Consider the following 21,702-nt stretch of genomic DNA (forward strand, 5'->3'; position numbering starts at 1 on the left):
TTTACTGCATTTGCAACACACAAACTTTTCTGTTCTCAAACTTTCTGGTTTGAACTTGCAGTGGTAACGAATGTGTCTTGAAAGATGAGTTTTGTGCTTGAAGGTTTTAAGACACCAGGAACAGTGATTTCCAAGTGTATATTTATACAGGCCATGTTTCTTCCTGCCTGTAGGCATCAAACATTACTTAATAAGATTGCTACTAACATCTTTTATTTTTCAAAATATCTACAGATTCCAAATTCCTTGCATTGTAAGTCAGTTTTTCAGAGTATAATATAAAATAACAGTATAGCAGTTAAGAAAAATAAATTATTAAAATTACATAATAAAGTTAAAAGGCTCATAAATAAGGATATTCTCAAGCTTGTTAATAATAAATTCTAGAAAGTCAAAGCAAAGCCAAAAAAGAAATATTTCACAATAAAAATAATCAGCTATGACATATACATATGTGCACATATAATTAAATTAAATTTTAGAAATTTATTTTATAAAATATTCACTCATGTTGTTATATTTAGTGAATAAAAATCTCAATGTCATTTTATTGTCACTTGAGTAAAAATCATGGCAGTTATCGCTGAATGAAGTTACACTGGTATAAATTACTGTAGCATATACAAAGTGTCAATCTTAATGTTTATATAAGAAAACAAACAGTAAGCCATTTTCTCCTGTCAGAAACACATAAAACATAATACATACTGTTGGGCTAACCAGATATGCATAACAAATAATGCTGTGCATCTTCCAAATATTAATTAATATAATGTTCAGTACTTTTAAATTTATAGATCTGGGTCAGGAGAATGGTGGATATTTATTCATTGGATAGTTCATAACTGCACCAGTCTTCCTCTTCTTTCCAATATTCCATGCACAGCTTGCAAATGTGATTTGTATGAACCAGATCTATTGAAAGGTTTCTGACAAATATTACAGTAGTAAAATGGTGCCCCACCATGCTGGGTGCGACAGTGTCTCTTCATATTTGTAGAAAAAGTAAAAACCTTCTTGCATAAAGGACAAGGAAAACACCCACCTGCAAATATATATTAATAATTTTCACAATACATCATTAACAGTCTAATAGTTTTTCTCTTCAAATATAAAAGGTGATTTACTTTAATGCACAGTTTCTTCTCTACAAAATGTATTTTGTTTTATTTTGCTTTCAAATATAGTTATTACAGCATTTTAAAAAGTAATTAAAGATCATAAATATATTTTTACATTTTTACACTTATTGATAAGTTGCATTAAAACTGAGTCTGAACACAAAAATACACATTTTATTAAATTTAAATCACTGTAGTTGCCAGAAACAGTTTGCCAACATTAATTCAATGTTTAATTAAATTCAATTAATGAAGTTTATCTTACAACAAATCACATATGAATATACAAATAAATGTTTACAATTTTAAAAGGTGTGACTCAACACAAGTTGGTGCAACTCAAAATTAATCCCGTTTCTGTAAAACATGGTAAGTTTTACATTCTAAAGTTTTATTTTCAGAAAGATAAATCTCTAAGAAAATACCATAGAAAAGTTTTTTCAAATAATAAATTTAGAAGATTTACATGTTTATAAAATATACTGCGTGAATAAATCACTGTATGGTTGGAAGTTAGAAAATTGAAAATTTCCTATAAAAACCACACTTAAAAAATATATTTGAACTGCCACAAATCTCATCAAAATATTTGCATATTAACTTCTGATTTCAGTAAGTTTCTTCAATCAAGTGGTGTAGTGTATTAATATTGAAAGCAAAGTTTACTCTGAAATTATCTAACTATAGTTTTACCAGATATATACTTTCTTCCAAAAACATTTTCCTAAAACAGTTAATGAAATTTATTTCACTAATATACCTCTCTGGTAGTACATGGACTTCACAATTATGTTACAAAAAGCAAGGCACAAGAAAAATAAATCCAATTATGACAACTGTAATTTTCACTATGAAATGGTTTTATTTCTAAATATAAAGTATAAACATTGAGCATAAAGTGTTAGATTTTATGTTAAAACAATTCTGAATATGCAATAAACATGTCATGTGACAACCTAATCCAATAAAAGGTCAATAAAGAGGAGTGAAATATATCAAACTACATTATGACATTGTTTGGCAATTGAAAGGTAGTTTGATGCCATTGAAAATTGATTGCTTTTGGGGAGGGTATGTAAAAGTCCTTTCTGATGTTAAACACTTGTATACCCTGATTAAAAAGATGTATTCAGATTACAAATTTAAAATTTCTAAAACCGAGATGTTCCTTGTTTTCAAACACCTTGGAAAATGAAATAATATAAACTTGGAGGAACAGAATTGTCCCTAAAAAGATATTTGCAAGAAATTATTTCTCAGCCATTATAAGCAAAGTACAATATTTTCTAGCAGGTAAAAGTCCATTTTTATATCCTAAGCTACCTTATGCTACAACCAAAAAGGATCTCTTTCTGGAAAGGAGTCCCACAGTATATGGGTTCACCAAAATAAGGCTTCTAGTCATCCTCTTATTCAACCATCACATACTGCAAGTGGCTGGAGAATAAAACAGATACCAGGAAACTACAATTCATACTAGACAGACTATGGAAAGCCTTTAGAAAAGAGTGGTGCATTTTATATATGACTGCCTTAGTACATAGCTTTTTACAATGGAAAATATAATGCAGGGGTATTGCCAAGATGCATAGTCAAAAGACAAAATATTACTGAATATGGCAACATGGAGCACAATGAGGCTCCAAAATTGTTTTAAATGTGCTCTCAACTTCTGTGTATATAATTTGGTAATTTTAAAATTTTCAGTTTTGGATACAATGGTAATAAATGTCTTGTGTGCTACCTGACAAGAGTATTGTACATAACAGCAATCAAGTACATGCATATAAAAAATATTCACCATGCATAATACACTTTTCTGAAATTTAACAACACACAAATGTACTAACAAGTATGTGAATAGATAAACAGAGAGAATGTACATTTTTATTAACTAAAACTTTGTCTCTTTGTAGCAGTGAGGAGGAACACTTGTGTACAGTTTCTTTATTTCTCCTAAGCTGAAAATTAAAAATAAAATTCCAGTATATACAGAAATTACTTTAGTACTTCCTAAAAACAGGATTACATGTACATATATTTTAGAAGATTCAAAATAAAGTGTTCAAGGGCCTTCCAAGTGACAGTATTAGAAATCATTCAAAGTCATGTCCTTCAAAACTTTTATAAATATGCATCAGAAAATAAAAACTTTAATTATGAAGATGCAGACCATAACAAATGAAACATTTTAAACATAACATTACCAAGATCACTCCACATTAACACCAGTTGAAGGCAAAAATGCATTTAATGTAAGCATTTTAACATTATTATGAAACAGTGGCAAATGACCAACAGCTCTGTCCAAAATGTTATTGAAATATGGTAGATGCAAATGTGGCAGCTACATTGCCAAAACTGGTTGTTGTCCTTTGTTCACTCACACAGAATCTACACAAATGAACCTGAAATGTGCAGCTACATAGACACATTTCCTCTCAACTGATGTGTAAGATAACATTCACTTAGGAAGTACTTAGCATACAATGTAGCATCATCCAGATCATTCTGTTGACACTCTACATATAGTAGGAGCATATTAAATTATTCTTCAACTAAATTCTGTACCCTTAAATAATTTCATAGCAGCTACAACAGAATGCTTTCTGTACTACCTTATTTAGAGAGCATTTGTTTCAGTAACATTTAACCTAATATACCCTTTACAAAGATGCAATATTCTGTTTATATAAAAAGTCTTGATTTTACAGGACGAGGGAATTTAATCACTTTTGGTTTAAAAGTGCTTAATTTGTTATTAGCTACACCTTTGCAAATGATATGCTGAGTGTATAGTTCATATTAATAACATTTCCAACCAAAATTATTTTGAATTGCCTGAAATTATATTGTTACATAGTAAGCCCACATTTCATTTTATACTACAAAGAGTTATTTTCCAATACCTTTATTTCTGAACCACCTCTCCTTCTCAATAGGCTTCAGAATCACTGTGTGTTTGTAACTTCTACTTATGTGTTTATCTATACATTTTTTTTATTATGAAATGTTCAAGGCCATCCAATTGGTGAAAGTATGGCTTTTCTTATTCAATTAATGTATTCTTGTATGATAAACATTTATTACTCTATGTTCAACAAGTTTAATATATTGTAGAACAAAAGATAAGAACCGTGAAATAAACTTTGCAAAAGTTTTTTTTTATACAAGAACATTTAATACAAAGACAAAAGGGTGAGTATGGATAGTAAAAACATCATGACAAGTGAGAACTATGAGCTACGTTATATAATGATTCACTGGAAATGGCTGGAAAAAAGCTAAGAAAGATGGTACTTAATATTAACTTACACTTCATTCACAGGTATAGTAATTTACAAGTATACTTTAAGTTATCATTTTATACTACTCTAAATATAGATAAACAAATAACTATCCCCAAAGTTTTAGAGTGCACTTGACATAAATAAAACTTTATCATATTTTTAATGTAATGTGTTAAATTGAAATTTTAAGAGTTTTGTAATAATTTTTAGGAAATACATTTTAAATTTTACATATTAGTATCAGTTAGTTTCCCTTAACATGCCTTTATTCTAAGTTCTATAGGTAGTCTCCCATTAAGTTGAGCTTTAACCACATATCTGATGTCAATGACCTGCACAACTTCTAAATAGTTCATGCCAACTTCATTATTGTAATCCTAGCTTTATCACTGCCCATATGCAAAGATTATGAAAATACTATAATTTAATAGTACATCATAAAGCACCCTTGTCTTTTACTTACACAAGTTGAAACTCATATTCATAAATTAAACATTGCTTTATCCATACATTCATGAAATTAGAATTGTCTCAGTACTCAGTACTGAATTGACAATAAGTTGATAAGTTTGTTTGTAGAATTCCTGCAAAGCCACAAACACTATCTATGCTAACCCTCTCTAATTTTGAAGCGACATACAAATTATGGTGTGACTAAATAATAGGATTTAACCATCACCCTCATAACTCACTGACAATCCCAAAGTGTATAGCACATTATCATTGTAATTTTACTGTGATAACAAAATGTGATGCACAGAACTGTAGATCTAACTATGTTATACTAACCACTACACTGTGCATAACCAACATCTGATAGAACTATACTGCTATAAGAAAAGGTAAAAATAACCCTAAATCTGAATGAAGCACTTTTACCGTCACTGATTTTGCAAGGATGATGATGATTATTTTATAGAACAAAAGTTGTGTCATCAGCACCGTTAGGCTTTGACCCATGTTAAAATTATAAAGGAAGATGTTGATAAATCAAAAGAAAAGATTCAGTGTCAAGCTAACAACTTTTTACCTTACATAGACATATAACAGTAATTAAACATCAAAAAATGAAATAACCATTTGCAAAAGCAACAGGCCAATGGCTACAGGCCTAACTACACACTTCTTTCCTTAAAACCTACTATTCAAATTACAAACAATGAACCTCTGGATTAGTTTAAGCTTTTCAAATTAGTTTACTAATTATCTTCACCTCAATATATGTACTGATAAAAGTATATTGTGCACCTGTTTCCAAAATACTAATCTCGCACAATACACATACAATGGAATAGATAATTTTAGAAACCTAATCATCTGTAGAATCTTATTTCTAATTGTTCAATTTTAGTGTCAGAATAAATATGATTTTTCTCAAAGTTCAATGGATTAAGAGTGAAAAAATTCAACTAAAAACAAGATTTTGTAGATAATTTATGCACATTCTTTCTATGAGCATACATATTGTTCCTCCATAAGAATGCTTTGTTACAAACACTGCAGTAATACTTTTTCCTGTATGATTTATGCAGATGCAAGCTCAGATGAGCATCCAAATCTTGTTTCCTTCCAAATGTTTTGTTACAAATGTGACAGTAGACTCTTTCTTTGGTTGTTCTTCTGCTGTTCAGTAAAGCTACACATATGGTAAAATTTGGATTTGTCAATAAAACATTGATATAAATGGTTGCTTTATGGAGCAAATGTAAAAACATTTACACTAAATCAAAAACAACAAGGTAACAAGATGGATAAAAATACACAAATATAAACTAATACAACTTCTGAAACAAGTGTGACACAATGGTAGAAATCCAAGTAAATGTGTCAATAGTTTCTAATATCATCACAAAATAAAATGTTTAGAAACTGTAAAACAAGTTACTTGTTCAGAACATTGAAACTAACTTTTTTTTCAGTACAAGCTTGTTAACAAGAACTATGAATGACTTACATAGAAAATTCAAGTAAAAGCATAAGCACCAATAATAGGTAATTCAAACTACTGTTGAACTGTTCTATAGACATAATTTATGATTACATGTCAGCTGATTTTCACAAGACTTCATATTTCTCTCTCTAACAAAACACACATATACAATTTGACGTTTTGTGATGTTCTAAAAACATACTTTGATGGTAACCTTCCAATATTACAAAACAGCATTTACCTCAAAGTTTAAATTTATACAATATGTCAGATCATGTTCACCCAAAATAAAGAAGTTGAGTGGTATTGCAATAGTTGCACTTCTTAGATAGTACTTGATACATAATTTATACCACACAATGTACAAGACTGTGATGCTTATATTGGGTTATACTGTTGTGGAAAATTCAAAGAAAATTCTTTTAAAAAATTTTATTTAATAATGTTATAAAGTCACTTTCTTGCTACCTTTCCAGCCATAATCATTCCCCCCTTCATATAACAAATAAGGATATTAAAAAGTCTACCTTATCTGTGGTTGAATTTCGGGCATTTAGCTCAGAAAGCAATATTCTAAATATATTGAACCATCCACACCTAAGAGATGAAATCAAGATAATTATCAGTTATAATAGTCAAGATAGTCAGTTATCTCTTTCTTTCTTTGTGAACCTGATGATGACCAAAAAAGGTCAAAACGTTGTTCGCTCCTCTACATAAAAAAATTTTCTCAACCCAAACCAGCCATTTTACATATATAAATCAAGATAATAAAATGTCTAACCTAAGCATGGCTCACAGTAACATACTTGAAGCTTTACTACAAATATATGTTATAAATATATATAATGATTTTTTGAGGAAGGTTATTTTGTAACAAATGTTCCACAATTTTTCCATTTCAAATTTAGATCTCTTATTGAATATTTCACAGGTAAATATCCACTAACATTACTACAAAGAAACATTGTCAGTGTTAAGCAGCTGTTTCATACCAGTAGCTTATTCACTTAAAGTTACAAGGCACAGGCATATATAGCTATTGTAGAAAGGTTTATTTTCATTTTTAGCATGTTTTTTTAACTAGCACTTTCTTTTAAAATATCTGAAGAATAACAACAGAAATAAATGATTGAACAGCTCACATCCACTATCTAGAGGTCACTGAATTACTACTCTTTTTATCTTTCTCTAGTTCAGTAGTCCCTAATAGGTAAACTCAGGGACCATGACAACCCCTCAAAAGTCTGATTTACGGCAAGCACTGTCATTAGATATTGTTAAAGCAAGGAAAGCTGTAGTTGTGGAATGTTGCAATTCTCCAAAAAGCTCAGACTTGGTCCATGATATTATGTCATCATCTGAAGCGGCCCAGTGTTGAAAATAAGTAGAACCATAGTTTTAGTGCCACTCTCAGTTATTTCCCTTACTGACTTCTTAATTTTCTATCCTTTACCTTAACTACTTTCTTCTTCCAGGTTTTCACTGGCTATGGTCCCTCTGGTGTTTACAGAAGAAGCTGCCAGATTCTACTTTTCATTATTCTACATTGTTTTGATTTGGCTGTTGCTAATTTTCAGGGTCTTCATTTTGGAAGAAATGGGGATGACTGTGTATTATAACAACTTACCTGTTCATTCCACTCTTAGGTTTCAGCATAGAAAATCTTACTGTAACATTGTATCATACATAAATGATTTATAAGTTTCATACTTTATGAGTTAAAACATTCTACACCCTAAGACCTGTTGTCTCAAACAATTAATATAAATAACATTTCAGTTCAAACTCTGTGCGTTGTAACCCAGGTTACATGATGAGCTCAGTTACTGAGCAAAAGACCTTGTTGTTTGCTGCACTTAATAGGTTGTATTTGAAATAATATATATTCTCCTTATTAGAAACTTATATTGAGTTGGTAAAGAATTAAGTAATTGTAACTATCAGTGGCCTGTGATGTTACTTCTAACCTTTAACCACTGTTTTTCAGTTGTTGACAAGTGCGATTACTATGAAAGGTCTTGACAGTGCTTCCCTACCTTCTTAAGATAGGGACCACATGAGACAGCAATGGTTGTCTCTTTCAATCTTGGTGATTGTAAGCAAGATTGGGTGCAACAAAGACTGTATCATCGTATCACCTGACATTATTTTTCGAAATCACGAAAATAATGAAAGTTTTAATATCTACAAACAAGTACAAGCAAATTGTTATACAAGTCTTAAGTACAATGAGGTTAACTATTTTTAGTTCAAATTATTTCTTCTAATTAAAAGAAAACAGTAAAAACATTTTATAAATCCACGATCAACACATCCACTTCAATAGGCAATATATTTTGCGGAAATTATTCTTTCTATGATAATGCTTAAGTACATACATTTAATTCTAGGCTTCTAAAGTTTTAACTTGCACTTCTAATACTATGGCTACTTAACATAATTTAAAGAACAATTACTGCTAATTGAACCACAAAATGAATTTGCTGTTTGTCCACTCTTTTCAATCTATAGACCTCTAGAAATTCATGAACATCCTAAAACATCATTTGTAACAATAAAGATTCAGTTTTCTTGTTACAGTTTAAGAACAAAATTGCACTGTGTTTTAAGAAATTAAAATGTTTCATTTGAAAATTTCACTAGCATTTATACTTATGTCTCAGTCATTTTTAAAGACTTCAGGATCAGCTTCCTCAGATTATGCACATCTGTGTATTGGGTTTTGCCACATTGCCTGTTTTATGAGAAGGTTAGAAACATTGCTGTTTATGTAGTTCACATAAATAACATTAATCAAAAACTTTATAGAAAAAATTCACCAAAAATAATTTCTAACACATTAAAAAGAGTCTTGCTCACTGTTTTAAGCACATTTATATTGTACAGAGGAAAGGTATTTCAATAGGAATATGTTTTTATTACACTATAATACCAACTGGGTTGGGTTGGTTTGTTTTGAACTTTACACAAAGCTAAATGAGGGCTATCTGCTCTAGCCATCTCTAATTTAGCAGTGTGACTAGAGGGAAGGCAGCCAGTCATCACCACCGACTGCCAACTCTTGGGCTACTCTTTTACCAACAAATAATGGGATTGACTATCACATTATAATGTGAGCATGTCTGGTGTGATGGGAATTCAAACCCACAACCCTCAGATTATGAGTTGAGAGCCTTAACCACCTGGCTATGCCAGGCTACTTTTTGTTCTGCCCACCACAGGTACCAAAACCCAGTTTCTAGTGGTGTGAGTATGCAGACATAACATTGTGCCACTGGGGGCCAATACTAACTTATTAGCATACATAACACAGAGCAATACAACTGCTGCTCATAATAGATCATTACACTGATCAAACTGCCTTGCTATAAGAATGAATGTTTCTTAGTTGAAAATATCAAATATAATTTTTTTAATGTTTAACTACTAAAACAGAAATAAGAATAATACTAAACATGTAAAATGATTCTTCTAGAAAGCAAAAAAATTTGAATTTGACAAGATTATTTTCAATACTTTTTTTAATAATATGAGGATTGAATGAATGGTTAAACAATTTACTCTGACTCAGGCTCTTGTCTTGGCTCTCAATGGTAATTTGGAGGGAAACATCTACATCACTAGTAGCAAATATTAGTTTTAATGAGTATCTTCTAAACCGAAATATTAACAATACCCGTGATTAAAACAAAACAACGATAAAGAAATTACAGGACTACAATATTCTACACGTAGTTTAACTTTTGTCATAAGCAATGATGTTGAAATCTTTCACCAATTTAAATGGAATAGAACAGGCATTTAATATTGTATTTCTTGTCTTGTAATTAGAAATGTTTTCTTGCCCCTCCATTCTGTATTGTTTTGTCACAAACATTCTATTTTTTAATGGAATTTTCAAATTAGTATTCTGTAACTAGAGTGATATTAGTTTTTTCTTAAAACACATCTGATAATTATCTGGAAGTTATGAAGACCTCACATATGAAATTTTAAATTTTTGTTGTGCATAAAAGTATTTTTAATCATAAAATGAAAATTAGTCTGTATGTTGCCTAATCAACATTTCGAAAGAAACAAGAAAATCTTTAACTAAAATATCTTAACACTTAATTTAAAAACCTGATATTCTGTGTATGAAACTTATGATAAAGTTACAGCTTTGTGCTGTAGTATCTTTCCAATTATTACATACACTTTATTTAGTAAATTAATATTAAATGTAATGCATTTTTAAAATTTGATTTGTTTCTTAATATGCAACATTAAAGGTTAAATAAAAACAAGATTCTTATATCTGCGGAACACTTTACAGAAGACTTGTTTCTTTGGTAGAAAGAAAATCAGAGTCGTTATAACTTAACATGATTTTGTTTGAAAGAAGGTCAGTATTGAGGGATTTGTTCTAGGGTCTTAGTTATTCAGGATTTGTATTAATGATATGTGTAACTTCATGGGCAGCAACTTATTCAAAAACTGTTGATTATACTATCATTTCTTTAATGTATAAATATAAGGAAGTCTTAGGAAGTGAGCATTCTTTAGTAAAAATTTCTCAATGGGAAAATATTAAGTTGTCACATGGGTTATAAAATTTGGAGTTATTTCCCAACTGTATGAGAATTTTGGTGGTGTAGAAGAAGAAAAAAGTGGTACTAATATAGAGTGTGTGCTGCAAAGATATTAACAGTATAGTGTGCAGTTCACATTGATACTATCATTACCACCATTTTAATTATCCACTTTAATTTCTTTCTAGATGATTTATATTTATCCATGTCTTTGTTCAGCAAATAAATAAATTTTGTGTTCCAAAAAGAGTGCTTTAGTAAAATAACCTTCATTATCAAGAATTTTGAATTTTAAAGAATTATGTTGTTTTTAACTTATTCATGTTGTAAAGTTAATTTATGTTAACATAAATTTGAAAAAGAAATGTAGATGAATAATAATTTGATCAATATTTCTAAAACAAATCTAACATTTTTATACAATTCCTCCTGCTATAATATTCCTGTAGATTTTAAATTCTGTCATCTGCTCATTTCAACATGAATAAGTTAAAAACAACGTAATTCTTTAAAATTCTTGATAATGAAGGTTATTTTTCTAATGTGACATACATGTCAAAAAGAGAACAGTGTGGCTTAGAAGGTCTATTTTCATGTTGTTGATTATGTTACTTATAAAGAAACTAATCGTACTAAACTGGCCTTTTACTGAACTTAAGAGTAATATTTCACTACTTTGCAACACCGTTTAGGGTATGTTTCAAATATCATGTTTTCTTGTCTACAAACAAATAAAAAAAAAAGACACTAGAAGCCAAAATCAAAACCTTTTGGTAATGGAATTTTATTATTTAAATAGATTCATATAAAACAGTTGTAAAATATATTAAATTGTATACATTTTTCGATTACTTTGTATTGTATCATCTTTAAAACAAACAAGTTATCTTATATTAATTCAGGATGCAGCTTCATAACAGCTTAATGTCTAATATATTTTGATATGCAGATCTTACTTTTGATATAACAGTATTTGAATATGCATCAACAGTGATCAACTTTGAAGCAGAGTGTGTACATACATGTACATCAAGCAAAATTCCAAAGTAATTTCCCACATGAAACTTGAACTTTCTATAAACACTTGCACACAGTTGTTGCTGTAAATATTTCACTAAATAATATGCACTTACTGAGATTTAAGCAAGACATGCATTCACTGTGCAAATTTTCTTCAGTTATTTTCTTGTTGGTCCAATGCAATATATCTTCATTATCTTTACAATATACTTCCAGTGATTCAATCTAATTCCTTGTCACTTTCAGATGAAGACTTTGTCATTCTTTGTTTTCTACCATTTGGTTCTATACACATTTGCATGCAGTAACATTTGATGAAAGTTGCTGAGAGTCATTGCTCAGTTACCAATTATGTATAATTCAAACTTGTTATTTAACTCATTTCTTAACTATCTATATGATTAGTTTCTAATTGGGAAGAATAAAAATATTCTACTTGAATCTCTTTAAAGAGTTTTAGTGTTGAGTCAGTAGTATAATTATGTCCCACAATTGCAGGGGACATAAAGGGTGCCAAATCATAACTACAATTATAGAGAAACAAATGTAGAGGCCAATTACTTTTTATGTGGAGAGAGGGCATCTTTTGTAATTATGCCACTGTGTTGAGTAACAAAAATTCAAAGTTAAGACTGAATTAGATTTAGGTGCATATGTGAGAAATAATGCAGAAAAATGAGATTTGTTCTCATACTGAAAAAAGACAAATGGTATTGTTAAATATCTTGCATGAATGTTTTGTTTATAAAAGTAATTGGACAACTGAAACAAAAATAGAAAAAAAATACTTATTCTCACAATCTCTTGAGGTATTTCACTACCTTATTAAACAAAATATACTCACCAAATCTATTCTGGTGTATTGGATCTAGGGTATTCATCCATGATTTTCCTCTCATGATCAGATATTGCTTTTGAATAGTGAAAATAGCAAAAATCTAATATAAGTTCCAATTTTATGTATTCTCTAGATATACTATTTACAAAATAATCACAGATTTATTTCTTTTCACCAAAGGTAAAACTAAAGTGTAATCTCTGACACACTACACCATCTGCTGTAGACTGCAATTTACTGGTTCAAGACTCATTAGCAGAGCTTGGGATAGCAAATCACAGAAAAACAGTGATTTGCCTTTTTATTACAGTGATGTGTTTAAAATACTTATAAAGGATTTCAAGTCCTTTTTAACTCACCATATAATAACTTAAGTTAAGTATGTCACTAACATTATGGTGCCCCATCTAATTTATTATTTGGTATTATAGTGAACTAACTTTATATAATTACATTAGATTTATTTTCACCAAAGATAAAACTGCAATAATTATAAACACACTACAAGTACAATTAGTTGTAAAAAGACAGAATTTAAGATGATTTTATTTCAAATTTTCTAAAATAAACTTGTTAATTTAACTACATTACTTTCAACTCTAAGAAACATGCTATGGTATCAACAAAATATTTGTAAAGATACTTAACTAAACTCTTAAAAACATTATGTAAAAAATGTTCAAATCAAATATTTACATTAAATTTTTCAGTTTAATTTTGTAGTCATGCACTCATCACTTAACTTTCACAAAAATAAAGTATGTATACAAATACACCTAGCACACATTTTTACTAAACATGTACTTTAGGAACATAATCTGCAGACAACATAAAAGCACTTGTCTTTCAAAGCAGAGTTTGCACGTTCATCCTTAATAAAAGCATTTTTCATGTAACAACTGACCTCCCTTTTAAAGTCTTATATAGTGATGATCTCCAATACTGCTAACAGCAACTCATGCCATAAGCTACTCATCTTGCTAGAAAAATAAAAATGTCTTAATTACAACTTAGCCTGTAATTCCAAGCTTTATGTTTGCATCATCTTTCTGTCTTTAAAATACAGCAGAAATAAATCAATGGCCACTATATATTGAACTTCAACAGGATAATTTTTACTCAACTCTTATCAAGATCAAATAAATTAGGATATCTTAACCTACTCCCACAAAATAACTATTTCATCCACAGACTAATTTTAGTAGCCCTTCTATAAAATCATTTCCAAAAATTAAAGATCCCTTTTTAAATAAGGAGACCAAAACTGTAAACAGCATTACAATTTCTAACTAGTAGTTTATATAAAAATGATTACCTATTTTAACTTGTAATCAATACCTTTTATAGTACATGCTAAAATTCTATTAACTTTAGTAGCTTCAATCATTTATCCACCTCTATACCTACATAATTTTCTTCAGCCACACTATTCAATTCTCATCTACGTTAAATATGATTCAAATTGTTACAACTCAAATACATTACTTTGCACTGGCTTGATTAAAGGTTACTTGCCAAATATCTGGTGTCCTTCCCTCCAGCTAAAACAACAACATATTTAGCTCAAATTTAGCAGATACGAATTTAAAGTTCTCTATAACAGGAAAAGAACATCAGAATATAAGATGTTATGATAACTAAGAATAAAAAGATGTGTGGTTAATAATTTTATTATTTTCATACACTAAAAATATTGTAACTCATGTAAATGAATGTTATACAGAGGACTATTAACTGCAAAAGCATGAATTATGGTTTTAGCACTACTTATGTCAGATAAACTGCCATAACAAGTGTGAAAATACCAAAATAACTTAAATTCTATATAAAAATTAAAGTACAAAATAAACTGTTAATAAAGTAAGGCTGTAAAATGTATGGAGTTATTCATCCAAAATTATCAAACACTAAAACATTCATTATAAAATTCATAAGTACCTTGGTTAGGCTATACGAAGCACCAATAACTCTTTAAAAAATGACTATGCAAATATTTATTATAAGTTTAATTATCATTCGTTTTCAACTAAAACAAATGTTTGAAATAAAAAATGAATAAACACAACTATGTTTAAATCAAAATAGACTAAACTGCACAAAAATTGCTTTTATAACTAGCATTAACGATGACGAAGTACCGACTAACCTTCGTCTAAACTGTACATTGCATGGTATTAATACTAGGTATTAATAAAATTAATAAAAAGGATAACAACAAATACAGACAACATTTTGTACAATATTTTGTTTATTATTCATTTAAATTTTATGATGCTGTAGTTTTAATTAAATTACTTTAGTTACTTACTTACAAATTATATAATTCTTTTCTTTTGCTTTAAATACTAAAAGTGGAATCTGTTGAATTCGTAAATTTTTATCTGTCCTCCCCTCATGTTATAAATAATGTTATTTAATTTAAGTGTTGTTATTCTCGTTATTAAGAAATTTCGTTTATCTCGCAACACACCAGTTACTAGCTTCTCAGTGTACTACAATAAAATTTTCCAAACGAAAAAAAAAAAAAGCATAATGCAGTTATAGTTATCTGTTTTTCAAAATTCTAATGGCTGTTATTTTGAATTAAACGTAAAACGCATAATTTGTAGATACTGTGTTAGTCTCGTTCAGAAGTAGTACTTTTGTTTAAACTTATGTAATGTACAAATTAGAAATATATGTTGGTTAAAAATCTAAAACCTAATGAAACTTACTGCTTATCAATCTTACTGCTTAACTTAGTTCCTTGTTCTAATTACGTCGTTGATGTTCGCCTTTCAGTTTAATTCATTAAACATTGAATTTAAATTAAAAGTATAACACTATACAAATGCTAAAATAGCTTGTTTTAATACTTCTTAGATTCACAAACCCTTACACTTTCTGTCTCCTTGTCTGATCAAAAACATGTAAATTATTTGGCATTAATAATAAATATTTTAAACATAAAACGAGCTTTGAAAAGAATAAGAAAATAAGTGGCAGAAAATAACTCCAACAAAACACTTCTATGTGTATATATATATATATATATAAACATAACATGAAAAAATATCAGTTTATACTATTCGTACCTTTTACATTATCTAAGGGGAAAATTCTCATATAACTTTACTAAAACGTTGTTACGGTGAGTTTATTTTTATTTGTTTGTTTGTTTGCTTTATATTCTAACAAGTGTAAAACTAAATAAATTGTGTTGTTGTTTTATTAATTTCGCGCAAAACTACTCGAGGGCTATCTGCGCTAGCCGTCCCTACTTTAGCAATGTAAGACTAGAGGGAAGGCAGCTAGTCATCACCACCCACTGCTAACTATTGGGCTACTCTTTTACCAACGAATAGTGGGATTGACTGTCACATTATAACGCCCCCACGGCTGAAAGGGTGAGCATGTTTGGTGCGAGCGAGATTCGAACCCACGACCCGAGTCGCACGCCTTAACCGACTTGGCCATGCCGGACCAATAAATTATGCACTTCAAAACTGCTTAATAATATGATGTAATATTGACAGTACATCACGTATCCCTCCCTGTTCATTCTCTTTAACTAAATATTTTGATTCACTTTAAATTTCGAGTTTTCGGTTTCGAAAAAAAAATGTAAATACTTAATACAATCTCCCTTTGATACATATTGGTTTGAATTATGACGGTTTGTATTTTAGTATGACGCAAGCGACAAATGGAAAGCGACATTTTTTCATAGTCTAGTAAGAATTCCAAAAGCTTCATAGGAACCTACCTTTCTCGAATAAAATATTTTTATTTGGTATATTCAGATAAGCTAGATATACTTCAAAACTATTTCACAGGTCCGCTAAACACGAATTTTGTTCAAGATTTGAACTTACCAAGTAATACTAAAACGCTTATTAACTGCGATTATACTAAATAAAACATACTTAACAAAAAGTCCTCCGCTGGTACAACAGTAAGTGTATGGACTTACAATGCTAAAACAGGGATTTGATTCCCCTCGGTGGATTCAGCAGATAGCCCAATGCAGCTTTGCTATATGAAAAACACACACACTTAACAAAAGTGAACTATCTTTATTAAGACGCTTAATATGAAAACGTCTATGCCTATTCATTGTAACCTTCCTGTATTTTGGCTCAATTTAATTTGTGTGACTTGCTTTGTTTGTAATTATTAACCGAGATTGTTTTTGAATTTCACGCAAAGCTACTCGAGGGCTATCCGCACTTATTAACTGAGATATGAAATACTGTTGAATTTACGCTGTTCGACTGATATTCCCACGTGACAATTTATTTTCAAAATACATACTTCAGACATTATCTTCTAAGTATTACCCAAACAACCATTGAAAGACATTGCTAACTTAATTATTACACAAGATCATATTAAACAACGTCCTCCACGAGCGATAACACATTAATACTCCTAACTTGAAATTAACAAAGAAACAAAACCATTTAAAAGAAGGCTAATTTGACTGTTTTCTTGACTTTGTGTCATATGGAACTTGCACACATTCGTAATAAAGAATAAAGTGGCAATCCTTAATAATACTATCGAAAAAAAGAAACCCATGATACACTGACTACATATCCTATATCCACTCAGATATTATAATTCCAAGCGATCAAAATATCTTATACTATTCTTATCGATAAACTACAAATACAACTGTTTCTTCTCCGTCTGTGACATGATGTTTTACTATTCGGAAAAAATTACAAATTAAATCGAATTTCTCTCTAAACTAGTATGTTTTTGTTGTTATTTTTTATATATTCATGAATATTCACTTCCTTCCAAGTATTTTAAGGTCGAAATTGGAATAATTTCTCGAGTACTGATGAAAATTACTCAAAATAATAGCTCACAATTCAGTAATTACAGTTAACTTCATGATACAAAGTCCTAGCATCAGGTTCAAATTATTTATATCCATTCTCATGTAGCTTAATAATAGTGTTTCTTCATGCATTTTATACACTTATGTCATACAACATTCATAAATGCCTTTGTGTAATGTTCCAGTATGCCTAGTACGACAATCCTGCATCTATTTATACATATATATCAAAATACACATTTATCTCTATTACACATCATTTCCTACAATATCTTCTTATAAACAGATAACCTCCGACTTCCTATTTATTTCACTCCGTAGACACGTCAGGTTACTTTCTGAAGTCATGGTTAGTAGCTTGGCTAAATTACATGCTGTCATCTATAAGCTATCAAAGTCATGAAATTTTTCTTTTCAGGCTCTCACAAAATTGACAATTACAGATTGATTTCAACTGAACTAAAATTGTTGAGCTAAATTTCTCGTAAAACAAAAATAATTATTTTGCTTTGACTATAGCATAAGTCAATGTACATAAATAAAAATACAACCATCCTACCACAGAAATGTGCACAGGCAACTAAGAGTTAGCAGATATTAAGTGTTATTTTTATTGGAATTCTAACTCTCCTACCAAATCAGTTTAGCAATTTTCACAAAACATTAGAAATTTTATCTTGGAGAAAAAAATCACTCAATAGCTTGGAAAGCAAGGGTTGCAAAGCCATTTCAACTGTGTTTTTGAAATATCATATTCAGTTGTGTGAACTTTCTATTCGTTAGGCGGTATCTCCATTAGCACGAGTCATCTTAAACTGTTTTAATAGAACAGCTGTCATCTAACATCTTATATATGTTTTATTATTTTAACATTCTGCTAAAAATCATAAAGTAAGAATTGGAAAACTATTTTGGTTTTGTTTATTTTGTGATAAGCAAACCATCCTATCTTTGTGTTATTGAAATGTCACACAATGTACTTTAAAATATCACCTGATAGCTCAGAAAGCAAGGGTCAACACACTTTTTAACTATGTTTTCGATCTAGCTATCATTTCAGTTGTACGAAAAGGTAATAAACCATGTATTATATCTAGTGGCACTAGCAATTCTCACTTTTTGGTAATCATGTGGAACCCATACACATGATTGGAAACAACACTTGATAATTTGGAAAACAAGGATCATCTCTTCCTTTCACCTGATGATTTTATCTGATTTATGATTCAGTACCGGTCTTATAGCTTGGACTCGTCATCTTTGACATTTCTATGGGCCATCACAGCATTATTTTACATATGGATCTGACATTTCTGCATTTGAGCCATCGTGACCAATTATATAAGTATACTCATCTCTTACCTCCGCATCTTCAAAGTTATAATGGAACAAGACAGAGTTTCTGATGTAATCTTACTTGAATACCTCTTCTTCTGAAGCTTCATGATCAAGTTAGTTCACGAGAAGTTTGTTAGCTTTAGATGCAGTTGACTGACATGTACAATGTGTTTTATGTGTAATTAGACTGCTGTTTTTTATGTTTTAAAGAATCAACTCGTCAAATTACAAGAGGCTCGTTCCAGAGAAAGCCAAGAGGTTTCTATGCTACTAGTATATACCAAAAGACCAAAACCATGACCAGTCTCCACTTTTATGCATCCAGTCTCAAAACTGACTTATGCATTCCACAGCATATCTATTCCATGAATATAAATGCCAGAGCAGTAATAATCAATAACTACCTTCGTTCCACGAGAAACCATTCTCTTACACGTAGACAGTGCATGACCTTTTCATTTATGCATATCGTTTCTCTATTTGCCAGAACGAATATGTTGATAGGCTTGAAATGTGGTTTTGATTAGAATATCAGATGTACTGTGAGATTTCTCAGTTTTCTGATCACTCCTGTGCTTACCAGGAGTTCCAGTTTTAATTCTGGTGTACTATCAGGCATATATCAAAATCTACCCAGCCTCGAAACACTTTTCTTGAATTCTTCCAAGTCAGTTGCCATATCTGAGTTGGGATCCTCTAGTTTTCTAAAGCTACAATTGTAGCATTCACCACTTGTCATTTGTTCCGGAAAATCTGCTGTTTCCTCAATCAAAACAGATTGCTAGCTTTGTCTTGCTGATCGATAAAGTACGTGACCTAACTCCTTACCAGCAAAGCATAAGTTTTGCCCACTCAGGACCGCTTCTAGATGAGTTACCAGTGGATGTTGTAGAAAGTGTACCATATGAGAAATGAGATAGTCCTGCCCATTTAGTATAAACCAGTATTGGCGCATTGCATCTCTGGAATGTCCAGATAGTTTGTTGAATCATGACTGTTTTTGATCCATATATGATATGGAGAATTGTCTGCTTGGCTTTAAATTACTGAAGTCACTACAACAGGTTTCTTCCGCTCCAGCAAGTGATTCAAATTTACCAAATTGATTCTCAGCAAGATAAAAACTATATCTCGCTCCTAAGTGATATTTCATCATTTCATTTAGAAATTTGTACACACAACTATTAACGAGAACATCTTCCTGATCTGCTGATTCAATCCCAGAGTAAACTTTATAATGTAAACAGCACAGATCATTCACGCAAGCTGTTAAGCTTTTCATGGCTTTTCTCTTTTAAACCTTGAAACTGGCCCAATGGAATGCATGTTTTCTATCAGGTCGAACTTCAGGCACAACATTATTATTTCTGTATTTCATTCTTGAAGCTGTTCAATTGATTAATAGTCCAGGATTGAAATGTTTAGGCTCAAAATTAGGTATTAAACTGTCTTTTCATGAGTTTAGCCGTTTTCAAACAAATATCACTCTGAACTGTTTAAAAACTAGTCCAACTTTCTCTTTACCAAGTATCTAACTGTCAGATGAGCACTTTCTTTAACGTAATTTATAGAAGCCCATAAGTGTGACTAAACAGTCTCCCTACCAGCCTCGCAATCAGCATGTAACTACAAGATTCTTGAAATTATTGGTTCTGTGTGGCAGGAGTGTTCATAAGCTCTACTGATCTTCTTGGCAGGGAGCTTGTGAATTAGTGATGCATAGCAACAAAGTACATTTATCCGAAACAAGTTAAAGTATATACAGAACCCTTTCTATAATAGAGATTACAGTTGTATCTTAAACACTATACCGTTCTCTTCTTCTTGTCAAAAGTCCACTTCGATCAGTTCAATTGCTTTAGAATTCAGTTGACAAGTTGTTATTCTTTTCTATTTTTATGCAGTAGTATCCTTGTATAATTCACTTATGCTGTCGCATGAGTTACTGCAGTTGTATCCTGAACTTCCAGTAATCGTCTGCATTTTTGTTAAAGTCCACACAGGCTAGTTCAATTAATTTAGATTACTCTTTGACGAGACAATTTATTCTCCTTATCTTTTTCAAACTGCTAATTTCACTCTAACATATCAAGTGTTAGGCTTTTCATTTCTACTGTAATTAACTTTACGTTTTCCAATTTCTTCCAGCCGAACTTCTATTTCACATGGCTTTACTTTTACTCTACTTCCATCGAGTGGTCACAGCCATTCATATATATGTCACTTAAGCCTTCTAGAAATCTTCATAAATTCGATATCAATAGATTACAAATACAACGTTCAATAGCCTCGACATAAATGAATTACAAACACTAAATAAATGAAGTGGTAATAGTACACTAAACATATTTGACAATGATATTGGTTTTCCAATATTCTAGTATTTTTCATATGAGATTTAGTACTTTATTGTTCAGACTGTAATAAAAATATCTAATGACTATATTCATAAATTCATAGACACCAAATAACAGATTTCTTATAATCTCATTTGCTGATATAACATTTGCAATGAATTCGTCATTTTTGTTTAAAATCATTACCTTAAACAGTCTTTTTTGAACAATATATATATTGTTGTTGAGCCACATACTGTTAATCTATAAAAATAACGAATAATAGATTCTCCTAAAAATGCATAAATTGGTGCTTTTATTTTAATTGGTAAATTATCTTTTATCCTCCATACTTTTGCTGTAATTAATTTTTAATTTATTTAAAATAATATTCATATGTTCAGATATTTCTGTATTGTGAATGAAT

At 30.3% G+C, this 21,702-nt stretch overlaps 1 protein-coding gene across 19 annotated transcripts; it reads right to left on the minus strand.

Annotated features, from left to right (window-relative positions):
• Positions 1-193: 193 nt before the first annotated feature.
• Positions 194-15,746, minus strand: LOC143258703 (uncharacterized). 19 transcript variants are annotated; one of them, XR_013032464.1, is made up of 6 exons: positions 15,652-15,676; positions 14,289-14,367; positions 13,678-13,753; positions 12,780-12,846; positions 5,921-6,047; positions 194-1,045 (listed from the first exon to the last, which is right to left on the minus strand). XR_013032464.1 is itself a non-coding variant. In XM_076518137.1 (6 exons), exons 4-6 carry the CDS (start codon positions 12,832-12,834, stop codon positions 940-942), a joined length of 336 nt encoding a protein of 111 aa, XP_076374252.1. In that variant the 5' UTR covers positions 12,835-12,846; positions 13,678-13,753; positions 14,289-14,314; positions 15,488-15,645; the 3' UTR covers positions 194-939. The 19 variants fall into 19 exon arrangements, 13 of the variants coding, with proteins under 13 accessions (XP_076374252.1, XP_076374251.1, XP_076374249.1 ...); XR_013032465.1 differs by lacking the exon at positions 15,652-15,676 and adding an exon at positions 15,488-15,645; XR_013032462.1 differs by lacking the exon at positions 15,652-15,676 and adding an exon at positions 15,086-15,481.
• Between the last annotated feature and the right edge of the window lie 5,956 nt (positions 15,747-21,702).

Source organism: Tachypleus tridentatus, chromosome 8 (genome assembly GCF_004210375.1).
Source record: "Tachypleus tridentatus isolate NWPU-2018 chromosome 8, ASM421037v1, whole genome shotgun sequence".
Classification (NCBI taxonomy): Eukaryota; Metazoa; Arthropoda; class Merostomata; order Xiphosura; family Limulidae; genus Tachypleus; species Tachypleus tridentatus.